General features: G+C 40.9%; 1 protein-coding gene across 2 annotated transcripts in view; it reads right to left on the bottom strand.

The window, feature by feature from the left end:
• Positions 1–17,101, bottom strand: part of LOC138584474 (FERM domain-containing protein 5-like) — a 77,493-nt gene that overhangs the window by 19,195 nt on the left and 41,197 nt on the right. The window contains exon 2 of one of the 2 annotated variants that reach the window (XM_069656838.1): positions 742–846. The exons of the other annotated variant lie outside the window; for it this stretch is intronic. Coding sequence (XP_069512939.1) covers positions 742–846 — 105 coding nt within the window. The remainder of the gene's footprint in view (positions 1–741; positions 847–17,101) is intronic. 2 annotated transcript variants of the gene reach the window in all.

Raw genomic sequence — 17,101 nt, forward strand, 5'->3', positions numbered from 1 at the left:
GTGATTGATATCCATAGAAGCCACAGTCCTCAAAGCACTGATCGCAGGCTCGACTCCCGGTCTGCTGATCACATGGTGCGTGTCATCCCCTACTCTCTGCTCCCCACATTTCCTGTCTATCTCCAGCTGTCCTATATAATAAGGGCAAAAGCCAAAGAATTTATCTTTTGATTGAGTATCTGTCACATTTTTCTTGACTTTTTCTGCTGATCTACAGACTCTAAAGGACAGTGTAGAGACATCAGACAGACTAGGACCATGTACACAGCCACAGAGCATCTTCCTTTAAAAATCTTACCTTGGACCTTGTCAGATTTACATTTGAATAGTGTTACCTTCAAAATCGTGCGCAGCCAGTTAAACACAACTCTGTATGTATTATGTATTATTAAGATAAAAGGTATTTAATGGGATTTTATGGGAGGGATTTGTTGCGCATGAGGGCAGAAAATATTAGCTGATTAAAAGAATCTAAAATATGTTTGATTCAAGGGGACAAATTCTAACTTTGAACTCTTTTCACGAAGGTCAATTGAGACTACTAAGTGCAACACTAACACTGTGTACCTTCTGTTAATAACAAGAAAGAAGGACAGAAAAAAGAAGGTAAGAAAGAAAGAGAGAAAGATGGAAATGGAATGGTTAGAAATCAAATCATACATCATTGTGTAGTGAAACCACTGAATTAAATCCAACAGCAGCTTTAACAAGGTCTGTTTTTAAAGGGTGAGTCATACTCACCCTCTGCTTGTCAGGGTCAACATATCTAATGCCAAAGTAGTCTTTCTCCAGCAGGTTGAGATGATGGCAGATGAGGTCAAACAGATACTGTCCCTTGGCATCGCGCTGAAAGACAAATAATAAGCCAAAATTATTCAATGTTCCTGCTAATGAGGTACATTCAAGAGAGAGGGAGAGACAAACTGAATTCATAGGACTCAACGGCCCCAATCTTCATCTCAGTTTTGTCGTATTTTATGTAAAGCAGCAAGCAGCATCGCACATTATACAACGAAGCAGACATTTTAAATACATGTTGCACATCAAAATGATTTTTTTCAGGAAGTCATTTTTTCAGCCTCTTAGAAGTCAAAACGGCCACCAGAAAATGCTTAAATATTTCACTACCTCAAGGGAGAAATATATGGACTATCAAATATTCATATTGAGACAGAAGCCACCTGTGAAAGCTTTAAGGACATTTCTGCTTCAGAAAATGACCTGGAAAAGCAGCGAGACGAGATAAGGGACAGGCAGGATGGAAAGGAGAGGAAGCTGTCGTGCAGTGAAGAATAAAAACTGACCCTAACAAATATACCATTATGAGTACTTTTTGTACCATTATAATAACTGGAAATACAACATTTTCACAAGTTGTTCAGCTAACCAACATAACATGCACAGTATAATCTTGATCAGGTGTGACGGTGAGTAGGAGAGATAACGGGTCTATTCTGGCAGAGGCAGTTAAACTCGGAGCGAGCAGCACCATCACATAAAGCTGTGTCTGCCTCCAAAGACTCATTAAAACCTACTTTAATAAAGTCTTTATTTAGATTTGACTGCAACAATAACGTACAAGGCAACAAGGCTGCCACTAAATGCACAACTACACATGAGCCAGGAATTAAAGTTGGTTCACAGACATCAAAATGCACACGTTACAAGAGTGATGGACCCCTTGTAGTTGAGTTCACAGTGACCCAGGTTACAAACTACAACTGAGAGTCATCTAAGCAAAACTTTGTTGGATTAATAAGATGATGATTGGCTAAGATATTAAAGAAAAGCTTGCTTGATAACACACTTCCAACAGATATCACCTCCATCATATCATTGGAAGCAAAGTTAAAGATGTTCATTTTAGACGACACCTTCACGTTAGCTAGTTAGCTCCTTAGTTTCAAGTTAAATGTCATTATTTTGGGAAATATACTTATTCACCTCTTTGCTGAAAGTTTAGGCGAGAAGTCTGATACGTCACTTCTATTTCTGTGCAGACAAAATTACAGCCAGTACAACCAGCAAGCTTAGCTTAGCACAAAGAAACAGGGAAAGAGCTAGCAAAGCTGTGCCCACGGGTTAAAGAAAACCCAGCTACCAGCGCCACTAAAGCTCACTCAATATTTTATATCTGTTTAATTTGCCCAATTCTTACACTTTTCTAGGACTTGTACTATGGTAGCTATTTCCCCTGTTTCAAGACTAACTGTAGACTAATCTAAGCTAATGGTATTCTTATCTTTACAGGAGTGGAACTGTTCTTCTCATCTTACTTGCAGCAAGAAAGCAAGTCAGCAATGGTCCCAAAATGTTAAACTTTTGCTTTAAACACATTAAATTTACATAATGAAGGTCTGAAGATACTGAAGTAGATTTCCCAACGGGTGTGGTGATAGCATAGATTAGCATATTCGTCAGATTGTGTTCCTTTAAATTGCAGCCAGAGTTAGCGTTATTTTTAGTGCTGACATTCCCACTATTTTACAAACTCCTTTTATTATCATTGCATACATATGGAGATATAAGCTATTGACACAGGACATTACCAATGACTGTATAGTGATTGTACATCCAGTGTGAGTTTAACAGAGTTCTTCATCTGTTTCATGCACTCTATACATATAGACTATAGTTTTTATTCGTCCTGTAACAGAGGACAACATATCCTACAGTGCCTTTTGGAAGAGACACTGCATTTATATAAGTGACACAAAACTGTATAGCCAGAGAAAGTCAAAGGTAGAGATACATGAGAATGGAAGGGGAAAGTGAAGAGAAAGACAAAGCCCAATAAAGTGAAGGAAAAACAGGAGAAAAGAGTGAGAGAACAAGCAAGGCCAGGGGACACTGATTAATCTGTCCGAAAACAGCAAGCCACAGCACGGCAATTAAAAAGAGAGGACAGGAGAAGAGTTGTGCTGAGGGACCGGTCAACATCACTCACTCCTGTTTCACTCAGTATCAGATAAAATGGTCGAACAAAAACCTTTGAGGGGCATCAGGGGACCTTGACATTAGAGTTATTGCCCCTCTTGGCTTTTAGTTGAACCAGTGTGGAAACAGCACTTATTGCCACTCATAACCAAAGCGATATTATGAAGGTTATTCAAAATGAACTCACTGCTAAATGATATTAAATATTTACTCCCCGCTCTCCTCTCAAAACCAGACTGGTCGCGCCTCAGGTGCAAACGCTGCAATTGATCAGATGGAGTTTCGAGTGATTTGACTTTAGATGAGTTGTGTTTATTCCTCCCAAACAACTGAAGTGGTCAAACCAAAAGAGAGTGCCAGCGACAAACATACTGAACAAGCATGTGATTATTATTGTGAAAAGGTTGTAGTTTGGTTTTAATACAAAACTACTTGGAAGGAAAAAGGTCAAGGTTTGGTTTAAAACGAAGAGCATAAGGTACGTAATTTAAGCTAGGTAGATATGTAACTTTACATACATGTAAGGGAAAATGTATAGTGAGCAGGTTGTTATCGCAGAATGGAACATTCCGTCTTAAGTGTTGTAGATCTCTCTGTCGTAGCCTTCAGTTTTTGCATCGTTTAACCTTTATTGCTTTCTCTCTGTGGTTTTGTCTTTTCTTTTTTTCCCCCTGCAAACAAACCGACGTTAAATTTACCGGACTTCTTTTTGCGGATTGATATGTTTACAGTTAGTCCTCCGGATTTTGTGATTAGAGCCGCATCTCTAGCGACGGTCTGTTCTTCATAGCAATTGTCTGTTATCGAGAAATAACACACCTCAGAATGCAGTGATTAACCAATCAGAATCAAGTATTTAACACAGCCGTGTAATAAAATAACTTAAGGAACTCATGCAAGTTAACTTACACAGTCAGTATTGACTTTTGGGTAACACAAGGGACATAAAAACTTCAGTCAAACTCAAACTCAATAAATATTTAAAAACATCTCTAACTATAGAGACACTTATGTCCCAGATACATACGCTCCCATACATGAAAGTTTACACATTTTCAGCTTGCATGTTGCAGCTAATTTAAACGTCTTTCCATTAACTTGCATGCCAGCTCTGAAATTTATGTTAAGTCTGTCGTTCCTTGTGGACGACATCAGATAGTCTGGATCTGCTTGTGGGTGCATTTAACTGAAGCTACAGTATACCCTAAATAAAATATACAAATGCAGGCTGTGAGTAGAAATAAAGTTAATTTTTTTTTAGATTCAAGATTATTTTTAAGAGCGACTGAGTTCATGTTCATCATCTAAGAATCAGGAGAGTATATGCACAAGTTTATATTGTTTTTAAATCAAATCTTTGTATCAGACTTTAACCCAGTTCAAAGCACAACTCAACACAAACCTATCAGATCCACTTCTGTCAAGCCGTGCACTTGCCAAACCTTTCCCATGATGCACCGGGCTGACCCTCCATCTCCTCTGTCAGTGTGTCTGTATGTCACTGTCACGACATTCACCCTGACTCACCACGACAGGCCTGCTGAGTAGCCCCGCAGCAAAAATAGACACACACGTCTCACACATGCACACAATCCTTCTTCCTCTATAATAAATGTCTTTGCTACACCTGTGAAACCTCCACATCCACAACATTTTCAGAGCCTGGACCTCCCACTCCCTCCATCTGCTGCGCACTGTAGTGTAAACTACACGACACCCAAAAAGCCTCACAAATTAATCATGTTGTTACTGCCTGTGTGCACCAATGTGTTTGTGTGTACCATGTCTAAATGTGTGTGTGAGAAGTTACTGATGATCCATGTCCAAGAAAGTAGTTATGAAACAACAACAGAGGGGCCTGGCCATTTATCTCAGTCTCACACTTTAGCACTTAAATGAGTAGGAAGGAAATGTTTTAGTCGAATCATTCATGAAGAAGTCTAAACACCTCGGGGGAAAAAAATCCTCACAATGTGGTGTTCTTTTTATAGCATCAGCACAATGTTAGCACACTTTCTACAATGGATTTATCAGCTGTTACAACAGGTTTCAAATGGTACGACTTAATAAGAGCTTCTGTTCTATTGTGCATTACAATGAGTGCAGGTTGGCTCCTGGTTATTTACCTGACGCTGCACTCTGAAGCAGTTTGTAAAGATGAGATCGAAGCACTCTAACTTTTTTCCACGCTCATTTTCTTGCTTGACTAAATACCCAGAGAATAAAGCAGCACAGTCTTTCTTGCCTATAGAGCTGAGCAAACACTTGCAATGTATAGGTGGTGCTGTGATGCATACTGATGAGACACACTGAACTCCAGGGAGCTGACCGTGGCTCCGCTGGGACACAAAGGCGAGCCCTGAGGCAGAAACATTATCGATCTCAAGTTAAGTGTTCTTCAACATCCTTATGAGATATAAAGCTGGAGCAGAGCCGCAACACACTGGTGTCTACACAGAGGAAATACTACATGGTGCCAGTTAAAGGACTGTTTTATTGTTTTGGATCGGATAAACTGCCAATGATTTGATGTGGTTTGTGGTCATGTGATTTCAGAGTGGGAATTGTTTCTCTTCACGGTTTCTCTCACTTTAGGTTTTATTGCTGCGGGGGAAATAATTAGATCCATGCTATACTAGGATTAAAACCCTTTTATAGCCAAAACATCAGGGAATCTGGAAATACAATAACCTGCTATTGAGATAAATGGCTTTACAGTGTGGAACTTATACAATAGGCTCTGCAGTGGGATTGATTTTTATACCCAACATAAGGACTTAACACTGCATAGGATGCACTGTGAACTAATTCTTTGTAAACAATATCATTCTCATGAATGTAAATATCCCATTAAAGAGGGGGTATTATGCTGTTTCACATGTTAAGACATAAACATAAAGTTACAATGTTGGATATCCAGACTAAACGTGGGTGAAGTTTCAAATCTGTAGGTAAAAGTATGTTGGAGTAATCCCCAGGCTTTTCAGCCACAGTTTTTTCCGAAGCTCAGGCTTCGGAGAGCTGGCCAATAAGAAGACAGTGGGCTTATAGGGGCGGGGTTTCTTAAAGGGACAGAGCTGACTGAGTGGTTTCAGGCAGAGGCTGTATGAGGGCCTGCACAGAGCACCAGTGTGAGAAACATGATGAGTTTTTGTTTTACTGTAAAGTATGCTAAGCTACTCCACAGGTATCACAGAGTGATATATGAAGCTTGAAATAACATAATACACCCCCTTGAACTACACAGTAATTGTACATTACAGGTTGAATTGGCCTTGATATATCTGGGGAGAAAGGGTTACATTTTATTGTGATAAACATTTGGGCTTGTCCCGTGTGACATCTGAGCACTGCAATGAGTCTGTAGTAATTGGGCTTTAAAAATACATTTATTAAGCTGAGTTTTAATCAGTAACGCAACATCACACTTTAGAGTAAACAAAGCGTGACTTCAACTTCGCTAACTGTCATCTCATCACTTTGCAGAGAATGGGAACTTTTAATGAGCTTAATGTCAGCCTGTTTTCCTTTGGGTTCATTAGGAATTAGTCTGCACTGACACACAGCTGATAACAGACTTAGGAAAAAAAGAGTAGACACAGATATCTGATTATTCACTGCATTTAATGCATGAAAAGATTAATGTTTTAATGCTTCTTTACAAATCAGAGATCTAGAAATAGATCTCCTTTTATCTGCTGAAATCATTTGATGACCCTATTCAACCACAAGTCTGACATATTTTCCTCCGTTATAGTCCAGCTGATGCTCCTGCAGTCTTATTAAAAACATTAAGTCGCCCATTCCAACATCAAAGTAGTAAAAAACACAATTATAGCGGCTTTCTAAAAGCTTTCTCTGTGTAAAGAGAAACATACTTTCCTAAAGTGGTGAAATCTCCAGTTGAAAATAAATACTCAGGTCGCTCCGGTTTTATCAGTCATAAGCCTCCGCCTTAAGCAATCCTACTTTAGGTAACATCCCTCTGATTATCATAGTAAACAAACAGCACTTGGCACAATCAATATGCATTGTGTGATATGATGTAAATATCAAAGTAAAAAAAAAAAATGTGCTGTGTACGTGATGTTATGGCACATCGTATGCTGGGACAAAAACAAAGGAGCTGGGGCCATGATTATGTTGTCAACTTCAATCCAGTTCATGGCAAAGTCATTAAGGTCTGGTATTTGATTTCACTGCGGACTATGATCAGGACAAATGGCTGGCCTGGAGGCCTGCTCTCTATGTGTTGTGTATGTGGGCTGTGAGATACGGCAGATTTACAGCAGATGGACAGGCCAAGTTAGCGGAGAAGAAGAACCATCTTTCAACTGATCTTAAGGAGCGAAAGACTAAATAATATGAAGTTTGAGTAGATCACAATAAAGGACTTTCAGTTGGCCTCAAGGACGCTCTGGTAAATTGTCACAAGACTTAGGATGTGGAGGCAGGCGTTTGCCAAGACTATCCTGGCAGACGGGGCTAATGGTGGTGGAAAGGACGCAGATACAGATAGCAGAACCTCAAATCTGAAGGGAACAATGATGATTCCTTTCTTTGTGAAACATAGGATCAGCTCTTTACTCTTGCACAAAGAGTGAAGGGAGTCATACATCTTTGCTAATCCAGTCTACAATGTGTTGTAGCCTTTGGGTGCAACTGTGAGAATATGGGATGGTGGGGTCAATGTTTAGAGCCATCGTTCTTTAACCAGTGAGAATGTCATGGCATCATTATAGTTTGAACATCAAATGCATTTTCGATTGGTGTCGTACGCAAGGTTTTATCTTGTCCCCAAATCTGTGTGATTTTGAGGGGCAGATCTAAAGATGCATCACCAGGGTGAGAGGGATCAGATCTCTACAGATGCATGCCAAGTTCTCGAGATTCCAACTCTCATAAGCTTTGGGTTGTGAATAAATTAGTACAACTGTAATTACAAGTAGCCTAAATGATCTTCCTTTGTCTGGTTTCTAAAGCTCCCCTTATTGCAGGTTGAGGAGCTTTTAAATTAGATATGAGCTCAGGGTAGCAGTGCTGCTCCCTTTCACTGGTCCAGCAAGTCTATTGAGGTGGTTAGGTATCTGATCAGGATGCCTGACTAAATTGTATCTGTAATGGTACTCTGCATCTGTATTCGTAGGCGGGGACATCTCTGTAACACCCCAATGCTTCCTATATAATGGTAACAGCTCCTGCAATTTGTATATAACACTTTGCCTAATTGCTATATTGTTAATATTTGGATTAATTGTTCAGATCTACTATGGAGGAAAAACCCCTGTTTGGTTTGGGAATGAGTTGAAGTCGGTGACATCTGCTCCTACACCCTGGACTCACTTAAGCATTAAAAAAAGGATGATTGCATCAGTGGATTTTAACTACTCCTGTCAAATTAGGAAAGGCTGGATGGCAAAAGAGTGGTGGTAGCAGCAGCAGCAGTATTAAAGGTAACTGCTGGTAATAACAGCAGTTAAGCTTAAGTGTCATCAGTGATAATAACAGCGGTAGCAGTAGCAGTACAGATGTGTGTGCACCTGCATGTGTTCGTAATATGTTTCTTATGAAAAATGTAATATGTTAGTGAAACGAGTAGGGATAGTATGGGGGGCGTGAGCTGCGGGCAGCCATGATATTAGCCGCAGTGACTCATGGGTAATGAGATTAGTGCAGGCCTGTCAGCAGGAGAGGAATGTATTAAACAAGCTGAGGCCCATAAGTGCTTTATAGAGGCACGCGCAGCGTTTCATCACAGATAATAAAAGTGATAAACGCAGGGATGGAAATAACCCAGACTGGGGCCAAATGATGGCCGTGGTCCTCAGTGGAGAAACAACAGCAGCACGCCATTCTCTCTGCCCGGACAGGCCTGACGTCACATTAATTATTGAGAGGGGTTCCATATCAGCTTGGGAAACACCACATCAATAAATGATGCTGTCATTTTAAGCGAGAGGATGGAAATTGCAACAACAGAGCGAGTGGTCCTGACAGGTTATTGCTTCTAACACTCGAGCTTGATAATGTTTTGCCTTAGTGTATTTACACACAGCGCTGAGCTCCCGGGCAGCAGCTGATTAAGCAGAAATGTAGTTTATTCTGGTCTTAAATAATGCCTGCTTTATAATGTTGATAGTTGGCATATCTCAGTGCCTCACTGCAGAATCTTAATGCTGATTTTCACTGTTCTTAAAAGTTGCTGCCTTCAAGGCTACGAGAGGAGAAGCCTGTAAATAGCTTACTTTAATCTTATGATATGGTAATGTTTGCTGTCCATACTCTGGAGAGCTGACACAGAAGTGAAAGACGTAGTGGAGGCTCCCGTCAGTTGGCAACTGAATAGTTTAAGAAAATGTACACGTAACATGTCTACCTCATAGTCCAATGGAAACAGTCAGTGAGCCTAAAGTACAATGCCATGTGCAGCTGGTTCGAGTAGTTATTCAGCACATTGTGTACATATTTATTTACTTCAAATTAAAAACTGTTTTTTTTTTTTGTCAACAATGTCATGATTTGACAGTGGTACCATAAGTTTAAATAATCCTGGTGATTTTCACCGTGGGCTAAAGAAAGATTTCTCTGAATTGCCACAGCAGCAGAATAAGCAGCCCAATTCTTTTAGCGTTATTGCAATGTTAATTAAACTGCTTGTCGTTTAAAGAAATAGTTCAACAACTTGAGAAATTACATGTACAGCTTCCTTGCCAAAGGTTGAACATCAGTATCTCGTGTCTGCAAAATACAAAGCTCAACCAAGCTCAGGATAAAAGCTGGCAAAGCCACTGGTTCGTCCAGGTATGGTTACAAATCCGCTTACCAGAACCCCTGGAGCTCAATAATTTAGACATTATATATTGTTTCTGTACAAAATATAAAAGAGTGCCATGAATTCAGCTGAGTGGGAGAGTTTCTCTTCTTTCAGTTTGATCAAGAGGAGCATGGAGGAAGCTTTTATTCCTCCTGTGACACCAGTTCAGCACAGCTCAGGGGCCACAAACCAGAACAAGATGCTGACTGAAGCAGAAAACGGTGAATAAAACCCTGCTCACTGTTAATCCTTCTGGGATGACTCATATCACTGCTTATAGATTACACTCACTTCTCTACACGTTATTCCCAAAAACCGTAGAGTCATTACTTTAAGTTGGCTTCATGCTGGTAATTCATTCTTGCTGCATGGCACAGCGGCACTTATTTAAATTGGTCGAGCTATATTACTGTGGTACCCAGATTTTACCTCAGCATAACTCAAGAGATAACACTGCATGAGAAATAATTCTGTCATAATGTATGTTTAATGGGCCTGGGCTTCCACAAGATAATTGCTTTAACATTTTATTTAACTTTCAATGGAGGGAGTCAGGCTCCTCTTGTATTAACATTTTAATAACACCTTTCTTAAATGATTAAGACTGCAACAATCAAAGCTGTGTCCAAAACCTGCAGAAAATAGTTTAGTTAAAGATAACATTGACATTTTGAAAAATCCCTTTCTTGTTGAGTGTTAAATAACAAGATAAATACCACTTTAAAGTATGGAAATATAGCCCGGAGGCGAGTAGCTTAGCTTAGCTTATTAAAACACTGTATGCAGGGATAAACAGGTAGCCTTGCTCTCCCCAAAGTTTAAAAATGTGCCTACAGGCATACAGAAATGAGAAACTGGAAAGGACAGGTTGCAGTTTAATGAGAGGCTAAGACTCCAGGGAGTCACTGCCCCTGGCCAACAAATGGTTACAGAATTTATCTCAGTTTTAAAATCTAGATCTATTTTTAGAGTCCTCCTGCTTTAAGCTTGACTAATGGTTGAAGGATTCTTTTAAATGTGACTGATTTTTTTTTTTATGATACTGAAAAATCCATCCATCCATTATCTACACAGCTTATCCCAGGGTTGTGGGGAGGGGGCTGGAGCCTATCCCAGCTGTCATTGGTCGAGCGGTCGGATTACAAACCTATAGCTGTGGGATGACAGCACGTACTGGTACCAAAACTAGATCACTCCTTTATACCCATACCATGACGATACCATTACATTTCTCACAATCTGAGTCCTGCTACTACCGAAAAAATACACTTCAAACCGAAGTGCTCCTCCAGTCAAACTGCATTACCAACCTGTGACACTACAACATGCTTTCATCAGGTAAGACTTAACTTCACGTTTAGTGTAATACACATCATCTTTTTATGTCCACTTACATGGCCCTCAGACCCTCTTTGGCTGAAAGATGGAGAGACAGCTTTCCTCTTAAAAAGACGTTCACTGTCAGCAGGCTGCCATCTCATTGCCCCTGGACTCAGACATGCTGTGAAAATGTTCACAACGGGGTCTCAGTTGTGTAAATCCTGCCTCGTTTAGAGGCGGAGGATCGGGCTCCCAGGGGATCCATTACAGAGATGCCACAGTGGAGAAGTGGCCCTTAGTGCCGGAAAACCATAAGATATATATTATGGCGGAACAATCCTCTGTGTGCTCTCCACTGCTTTAACACTCTGGTAAGGAACGGTAATGGCAAAGAAAGAAGAGAAGAAGAGAGCAGTAAAATGCTTTGCGGAAAAAGAAGGTGAGTCTGGCTGATACAGGAAAGGTGAGCTAAAAATAAAGTGGAAGTTTTGCAACCGTATAAAAAGAAAGACGGCAGTCACAAAAAAGTCTCGGTTCCCTAGATGAGGAGCCTCTCAGGGTTTCCTCCAGGATAAGGGCAGTGATGTGTATGACATGAAAAGAAGCAGAACCTCTGAGCACCTGTTCTTTCTGTCCTTCCTTTAACCCTCCAGCTCCAGGGACTGAGCATTACAGCTACAAAAGTCCTTATTCATCTTGGATTTATCAAACTTTTTATCATCTTAGCAGATCAAGTAAAATCTAAAATATAGCAAAACGTGCAGTGATTTTTAGAAATCCCAATTATCCCTTTAGCAATGTGTTCATTAAAATAAACACGAGTATCTCTGCTTTTAACACAAGTGCCAATGACAATCACCAGGCTTAAAGCCCTTGTGCAGCATGCAACATTATCAAACTGATTGTCCAACATTGTAACCTGGACCACCAAGACATTAGCAGCAGATCTTCCTGTAATTTGTGAGGTGGGGCCTCCATGGATCGGACTTGTTTGTCCAGCACATCCTGCAGATCCTCTATTGGACTGAGATCTGGGAAATTTGGAGGCCAACACCTTGAACTCATTGTGTTCCTCAAACCAGTCCTGAATCAGTTTGCAGTGTGGCAGGGAGCATTATCCTGCTGAAAGAGGCCACTGCTATTAGGAAATATTGTTTCCATGAAGGGGTCTGCGACAATGTTTAGATAGGTGGTACGTGTCAAAGGATCATCCACATGAATATCAGGACCCGATGTTTCCCAGCAGAACTTTGCCCAAAGCGTCACACTGCCTCCGCCAGCTTGTCTTCTTCTCATAGTGCATCCTGGTGCCATGTCCTCCCCAGGTAAGCTACGCATACACACCCGGCCATCCACATGACGTAACAGAAAACGTGATTCATCAGACCAGGCTCTGTGGTTCAGTTCTGATGCTCACCTGCCCGTTGTAGGAGCTTTCGGCGGTGGAGCCTGCTGCAAACACTGAATGATCTGAGTCTCCTCAGAGAGAACAGCCTGCTCCTGAAGAGGGTGTCAGTGTGAGACCAGTCCGGTTTGTTGTTGATTTGCCGTTGATCCCTTTGATGCTGACCTCGCTATGAAACAAAAACTGTTATGCACTGAGGTCCAGTTGACCACAGGTGACCTCATGTTACATAACCATCACAGACAAACTCAGTTTCGTGTCATGGGGAGAAGAATATCCATTTCACTTTGGGGGCCCAGCTTTTCTCACTTCCCCCTTCTTCATGTCAAACGGTCAGATCGCTCTTTCTCCATGTAGATCCTCATCGTCCTGCCTGAAGGACAACAATATTCGTGTATACTGGTTCCATAATAACTCCAAAATATAACCTTAGATTTTCCTGTCATATCGCTCTGGCAATCTTGGAGGCTGCCTGTATTGAATTAGCGAGATTGACAGGTTGGTGTTGTTGGAGGGGTCTAAGCTGCCTTCAGTGTTACCACACACTGTCAGGCCTGGCTCACATATCCCCTTAAGGGTGGATAGAGATAGGCAAGGAGGAATGGAGGTGACATCAGAGTCGGTAAGAGTCAATAAAGGAAGAGAGAGCAACAGCAGCTTTTTGCTATCGGGGGACTATTGTTTACTTCTGCTTTCTGAAACTGGAAACTGGCGCCTGGCGTTGTATAGGCCTACTGCAAATTAAAATTTGAACAGCTCCATACTACATACTACCGCTGAACGCAGTATGTAGTATATACGTAGTATCCGATTTCAAACACAGTGTAAAACAATGCACCATGCTTACAACAAATTGGTTTTTATATATGTTAATTAATATTGTTGCCAAGGCTGTTGCTGTTTTAACCAATCGAAAAACATCACTAATGCACCCCTTGTCAAAGTTTAAAGACTGTACTGGCATTGACTCGAGGAACTGTTAGGGCTGTTATTATGCTAATAAATATCCAGAGCTTAATATCAAGGTATGATATCGTGAGTTCTCCTATGTGTACGCATCTTAAGCAAGCAGCTACAAACAAACAATCACAACAGGGCAAGAAGAGGTCTCTCACTGCTACACAAAATCAAACAAACTGGCAAGAGACTATAAAAAAAGAAAAAAGAGACCAAGGAAATGTTTCAAAGTCAAGTTGGAGTGCAGGTGAAGCTTGCTCTCTGTAGAGGAAGGGGTGAGTTTGTGCCGTGTTTGGCATCAGAACAAGCTCTGCAGCAATGTACATAACACTGTCTGCTGAAAATAGTTATTCAGAAAGGGTAAGGCATTTTTGTTTGTACAGCACCTTATAAGACATAAAATGAAACACCAGTCACTAAAAAAAAGACACACGAGTTGAAAGAGTTAAATAAAATTGTAGTTAAATCAGGAGTTCAGAAATTACAAATCTGAAAGTATAGAGAAGGTTTTCTTTACACCCGCTGAGCTTTGATTCTTTATCCTCAGAAGTTTTAATGTTTAACAATGTATCATCTTAATACAGATATTAAAATGTCTGGTCCTGTGTGTGGTCCAACATTTATTGGTGCTTTTAGATGATCAGAATATACAGGATGAAGATCACAGTGGGAAAATGATAGCTCAATGGATCGCATTCCCTGCACTGCTCTCTTTAACAGATGCACTGTCAGCTACATTTGGGAGCGCTGCTGTTTCCTAAACTTCCTGCTGTTTTTGATCAGGACAACATGAGTAGAATGGCATTAACAGAGAGGACAGAACATACAGAATCATTCATATCCAGCTACATCACGCTAGGGCTGCACTAATACTGATCACGATTTTGGATCCCCACGATGAAATCAAGCGCTCACTAAACAAACAGCCGCTCCCCCAGGGGGCGATCGAGAGGTTTCCGCTTCACTTTTGGTGGAGCTGGCACGTCATGTTATGAGCGCCTACCTTGCAGTGACAGTTTAGAGTGGAAGAGTAACAACAGAGACCGATGTGTTGGTTCAACGAGTGACCATGTTAACTTGCGACTTTCAGCCGAATGCGTCTCTGGTTGTCATGGTTACAGCAGCTGTTGAAAACGTGAAGAGAATACGTAGCTCAAATTATACTTATCTTTTACATCTTTTAAGTGTTGTTTGTGCTATCGTGTTGTGCAGGCCGCTGATGCTCAGTCGTGTTTCGAACACTGCTTGTTGTTAAAACAGGAAGAGTCACTCATTAAACCAAAACACCGGTCCCCCGGTGCTGCTCGTCATCGGTTGTTTGAAGGTATTTCGGGTTTAGGGCAAGTGCAAACTTGTTCGGTCACCTGAAAAAACACGAAAGTGCAGTATGATGAGAGCATGAAGGCCAAGAGGAGTAACGATGCTACTCCCCTTTCATGTCCAGCGTCAAGTCAGACATCTATAACAGGGACGGTGTACAGCGCGACACCCTATCCACCGTACTCCCAAAGACACACTGAAAGTACCAATGCACTTTGCATTGCATTCTGCCTCTAGAAGATGCACCAAATGCAGGTAAAGATCCCAATTAATGTAAAAGTACAATAAAAAAATGTTGTTCCTAAAATTAGTAAATAATAGTGATTATCATTTTGGCCATAATCGTGCAGCCCTACATCACGCTGTCTTCTCCAACAGAGATTAGATGCATCAACTAGTAACCAGTAACACGGGGGTCAAGTGAGAGTTTCTTCTTTTTCCAGTTACATAAGCCTTTTGTTTCATATTATTACAGCAAAAACAAACCAAATTAGGTTAACTAAAAATACATGAGAGAAATCTACAAAGCGTTTTTAGACTAATTAAAAAAGAGTAAACATGTAAAACAAGTTTATCTTGAAAAATTGAGTTTAACCATTTGAATCTGAATCAGTCAGTCTGTGAGCATCAGTAAAGGTGTCATTCTGCTGCACTGGATTGAGTTGTATAATTTTATGTACTGTGTAATTAAAATCAACAGTGATGTCATTTCCACTTCCACACAGCAGTGTCGACTCTGGCCTGAAGATATAACAGACGTGTAATTTTTCTCACAATAAACTATTACTGTCATTCTGAGCCGAGCCGTTTAAGAAATGAGGCGACACGCTAAATTAGCTCCTCTAAACTGTGCCAAAAATCTGGAACAAGCTCCAGATCACCAGAGACTTCCTGCAAATAGAAACATAATGTCCTCCACACTCTCATCTATTAGTCTGAGCTTTTCTACATGGAGCCAAACTTTAATTCAGCAATTCCGGTTGCTCCGGAGCCGAGACAAACGTAAAGACTTTTGACCAAACCTAATTTAAGGTGAGAATAATATAAAAGCGTGTTCCTTCAGATGCTGTTACACAATCACTGCGAGCACAATCCTCCGTACCTGCACCATCTGGAGTCTGTCAGGGTGTGGAACGATGATAGTAAACTTACAGACATCTCTTAGATCTCTCAAAAAAGTGTTTAAAAAAAGGCAGAGCAGACGATGCCTAAAAAATATATCCAGTAAACAAACCCCATCACTTATCATCAGCCCAATTATAACAGTATAATGTTTGCATGCAGAATGAAGGTAAACAGGTTCTTCTAGGATCCTGTGTGACTGTACAAATGAGACAAGATGTTTTCACAGCTCAACAAAGTAATGTGGACCTGGTTGATGCTCACTAGTAAGTGCAGTCATCATGGGTTGTAGTACACATGAGGAGCTGATACCAGTATGCGAGTTGTAGAAGGAGGTGGTGTAAGTTGATGGGGAAAATGGATGTCTGGGTCACTCTGCTCTCGGTAGATCTAATGATTCCCAGAAAAATAGGCACTTTGAAATGGATGGATGATTCTTGTAAACATCAGGTAGAATGGTGGGTAATGAATCAGAAAGATAGCAGTACCGAATATCAAATGTGCAGAGGGAAAAAAACCTTCAAAAAGAATCCATCCATCCGTTAGTATACCACTTATCCTGTTTCAGGGTCACAGGGGAGCTGGAGCCTAACCCAGCTGTCACTGGGCGAGAGGCGGGGTTCACCCTGGACTGATTGCCTGTCAATCACAGGGCTGACACATAGAGACAACCTTTTACCCTCACATTCACACCTACAGGCCAATGAACCTAACGAGTCTTTGAACTGTAGGAAGAAGCCGGAGTACCCGGAGAGAACCCACGCATGCACAAGGAGAACATGCAAACTCCACACAGAAAGGCCCCCTTCGTCCAAACTGGGATTTGAACCAGGAACCTTCTAGCTGTGAGGCGACAGCGCTAATCACTGTACCACAAAAAGAATCTACTAGTCAAAATGCAAGGATTGAAACTTTTGGATCAGCACTGTTGAAGAAATATTGTTCTATCCAGATTGATGGAGTGTCTATTAACGTGTTATCTACAATGTGCAGGTATTTGTTCAGTAACATTTTTGAAAAGTCGGATGGTCACAGTAAATTACCCTGAAAGATCTGTGGGGTAATTCACACATAGCTCTCAAGATGTTACGCTCAATACTACAGACGTCATGGTGCTTGACGAAAAGTCAGGGATCACCAAATTCAGCAGGTGCCATCCTCTGCGGACCCTGCATCTATCTGCAAAAATGTCTGAAAGTTGTTGAGATATTTCAGGCTGGACAAAA

Source organism: Semicossyphus pulcher, unplaced genomic scaffold (genome assembly GCF_022749685.1).
Source record: "Semicossyphus pulcher isolate SPU_LCO1_2020_fin unplaced genomic scaffold, fSemPul1.0.p SCAF_1, whole genome shotgun sequence".
In the NCBI taxonomy this organism is placed as follows: Eukaryota; Metazoa; Chordata; class Actinopteri; order Labriformes; family Labridae; genus Semicossyphus; species Semicossyphus pulcher.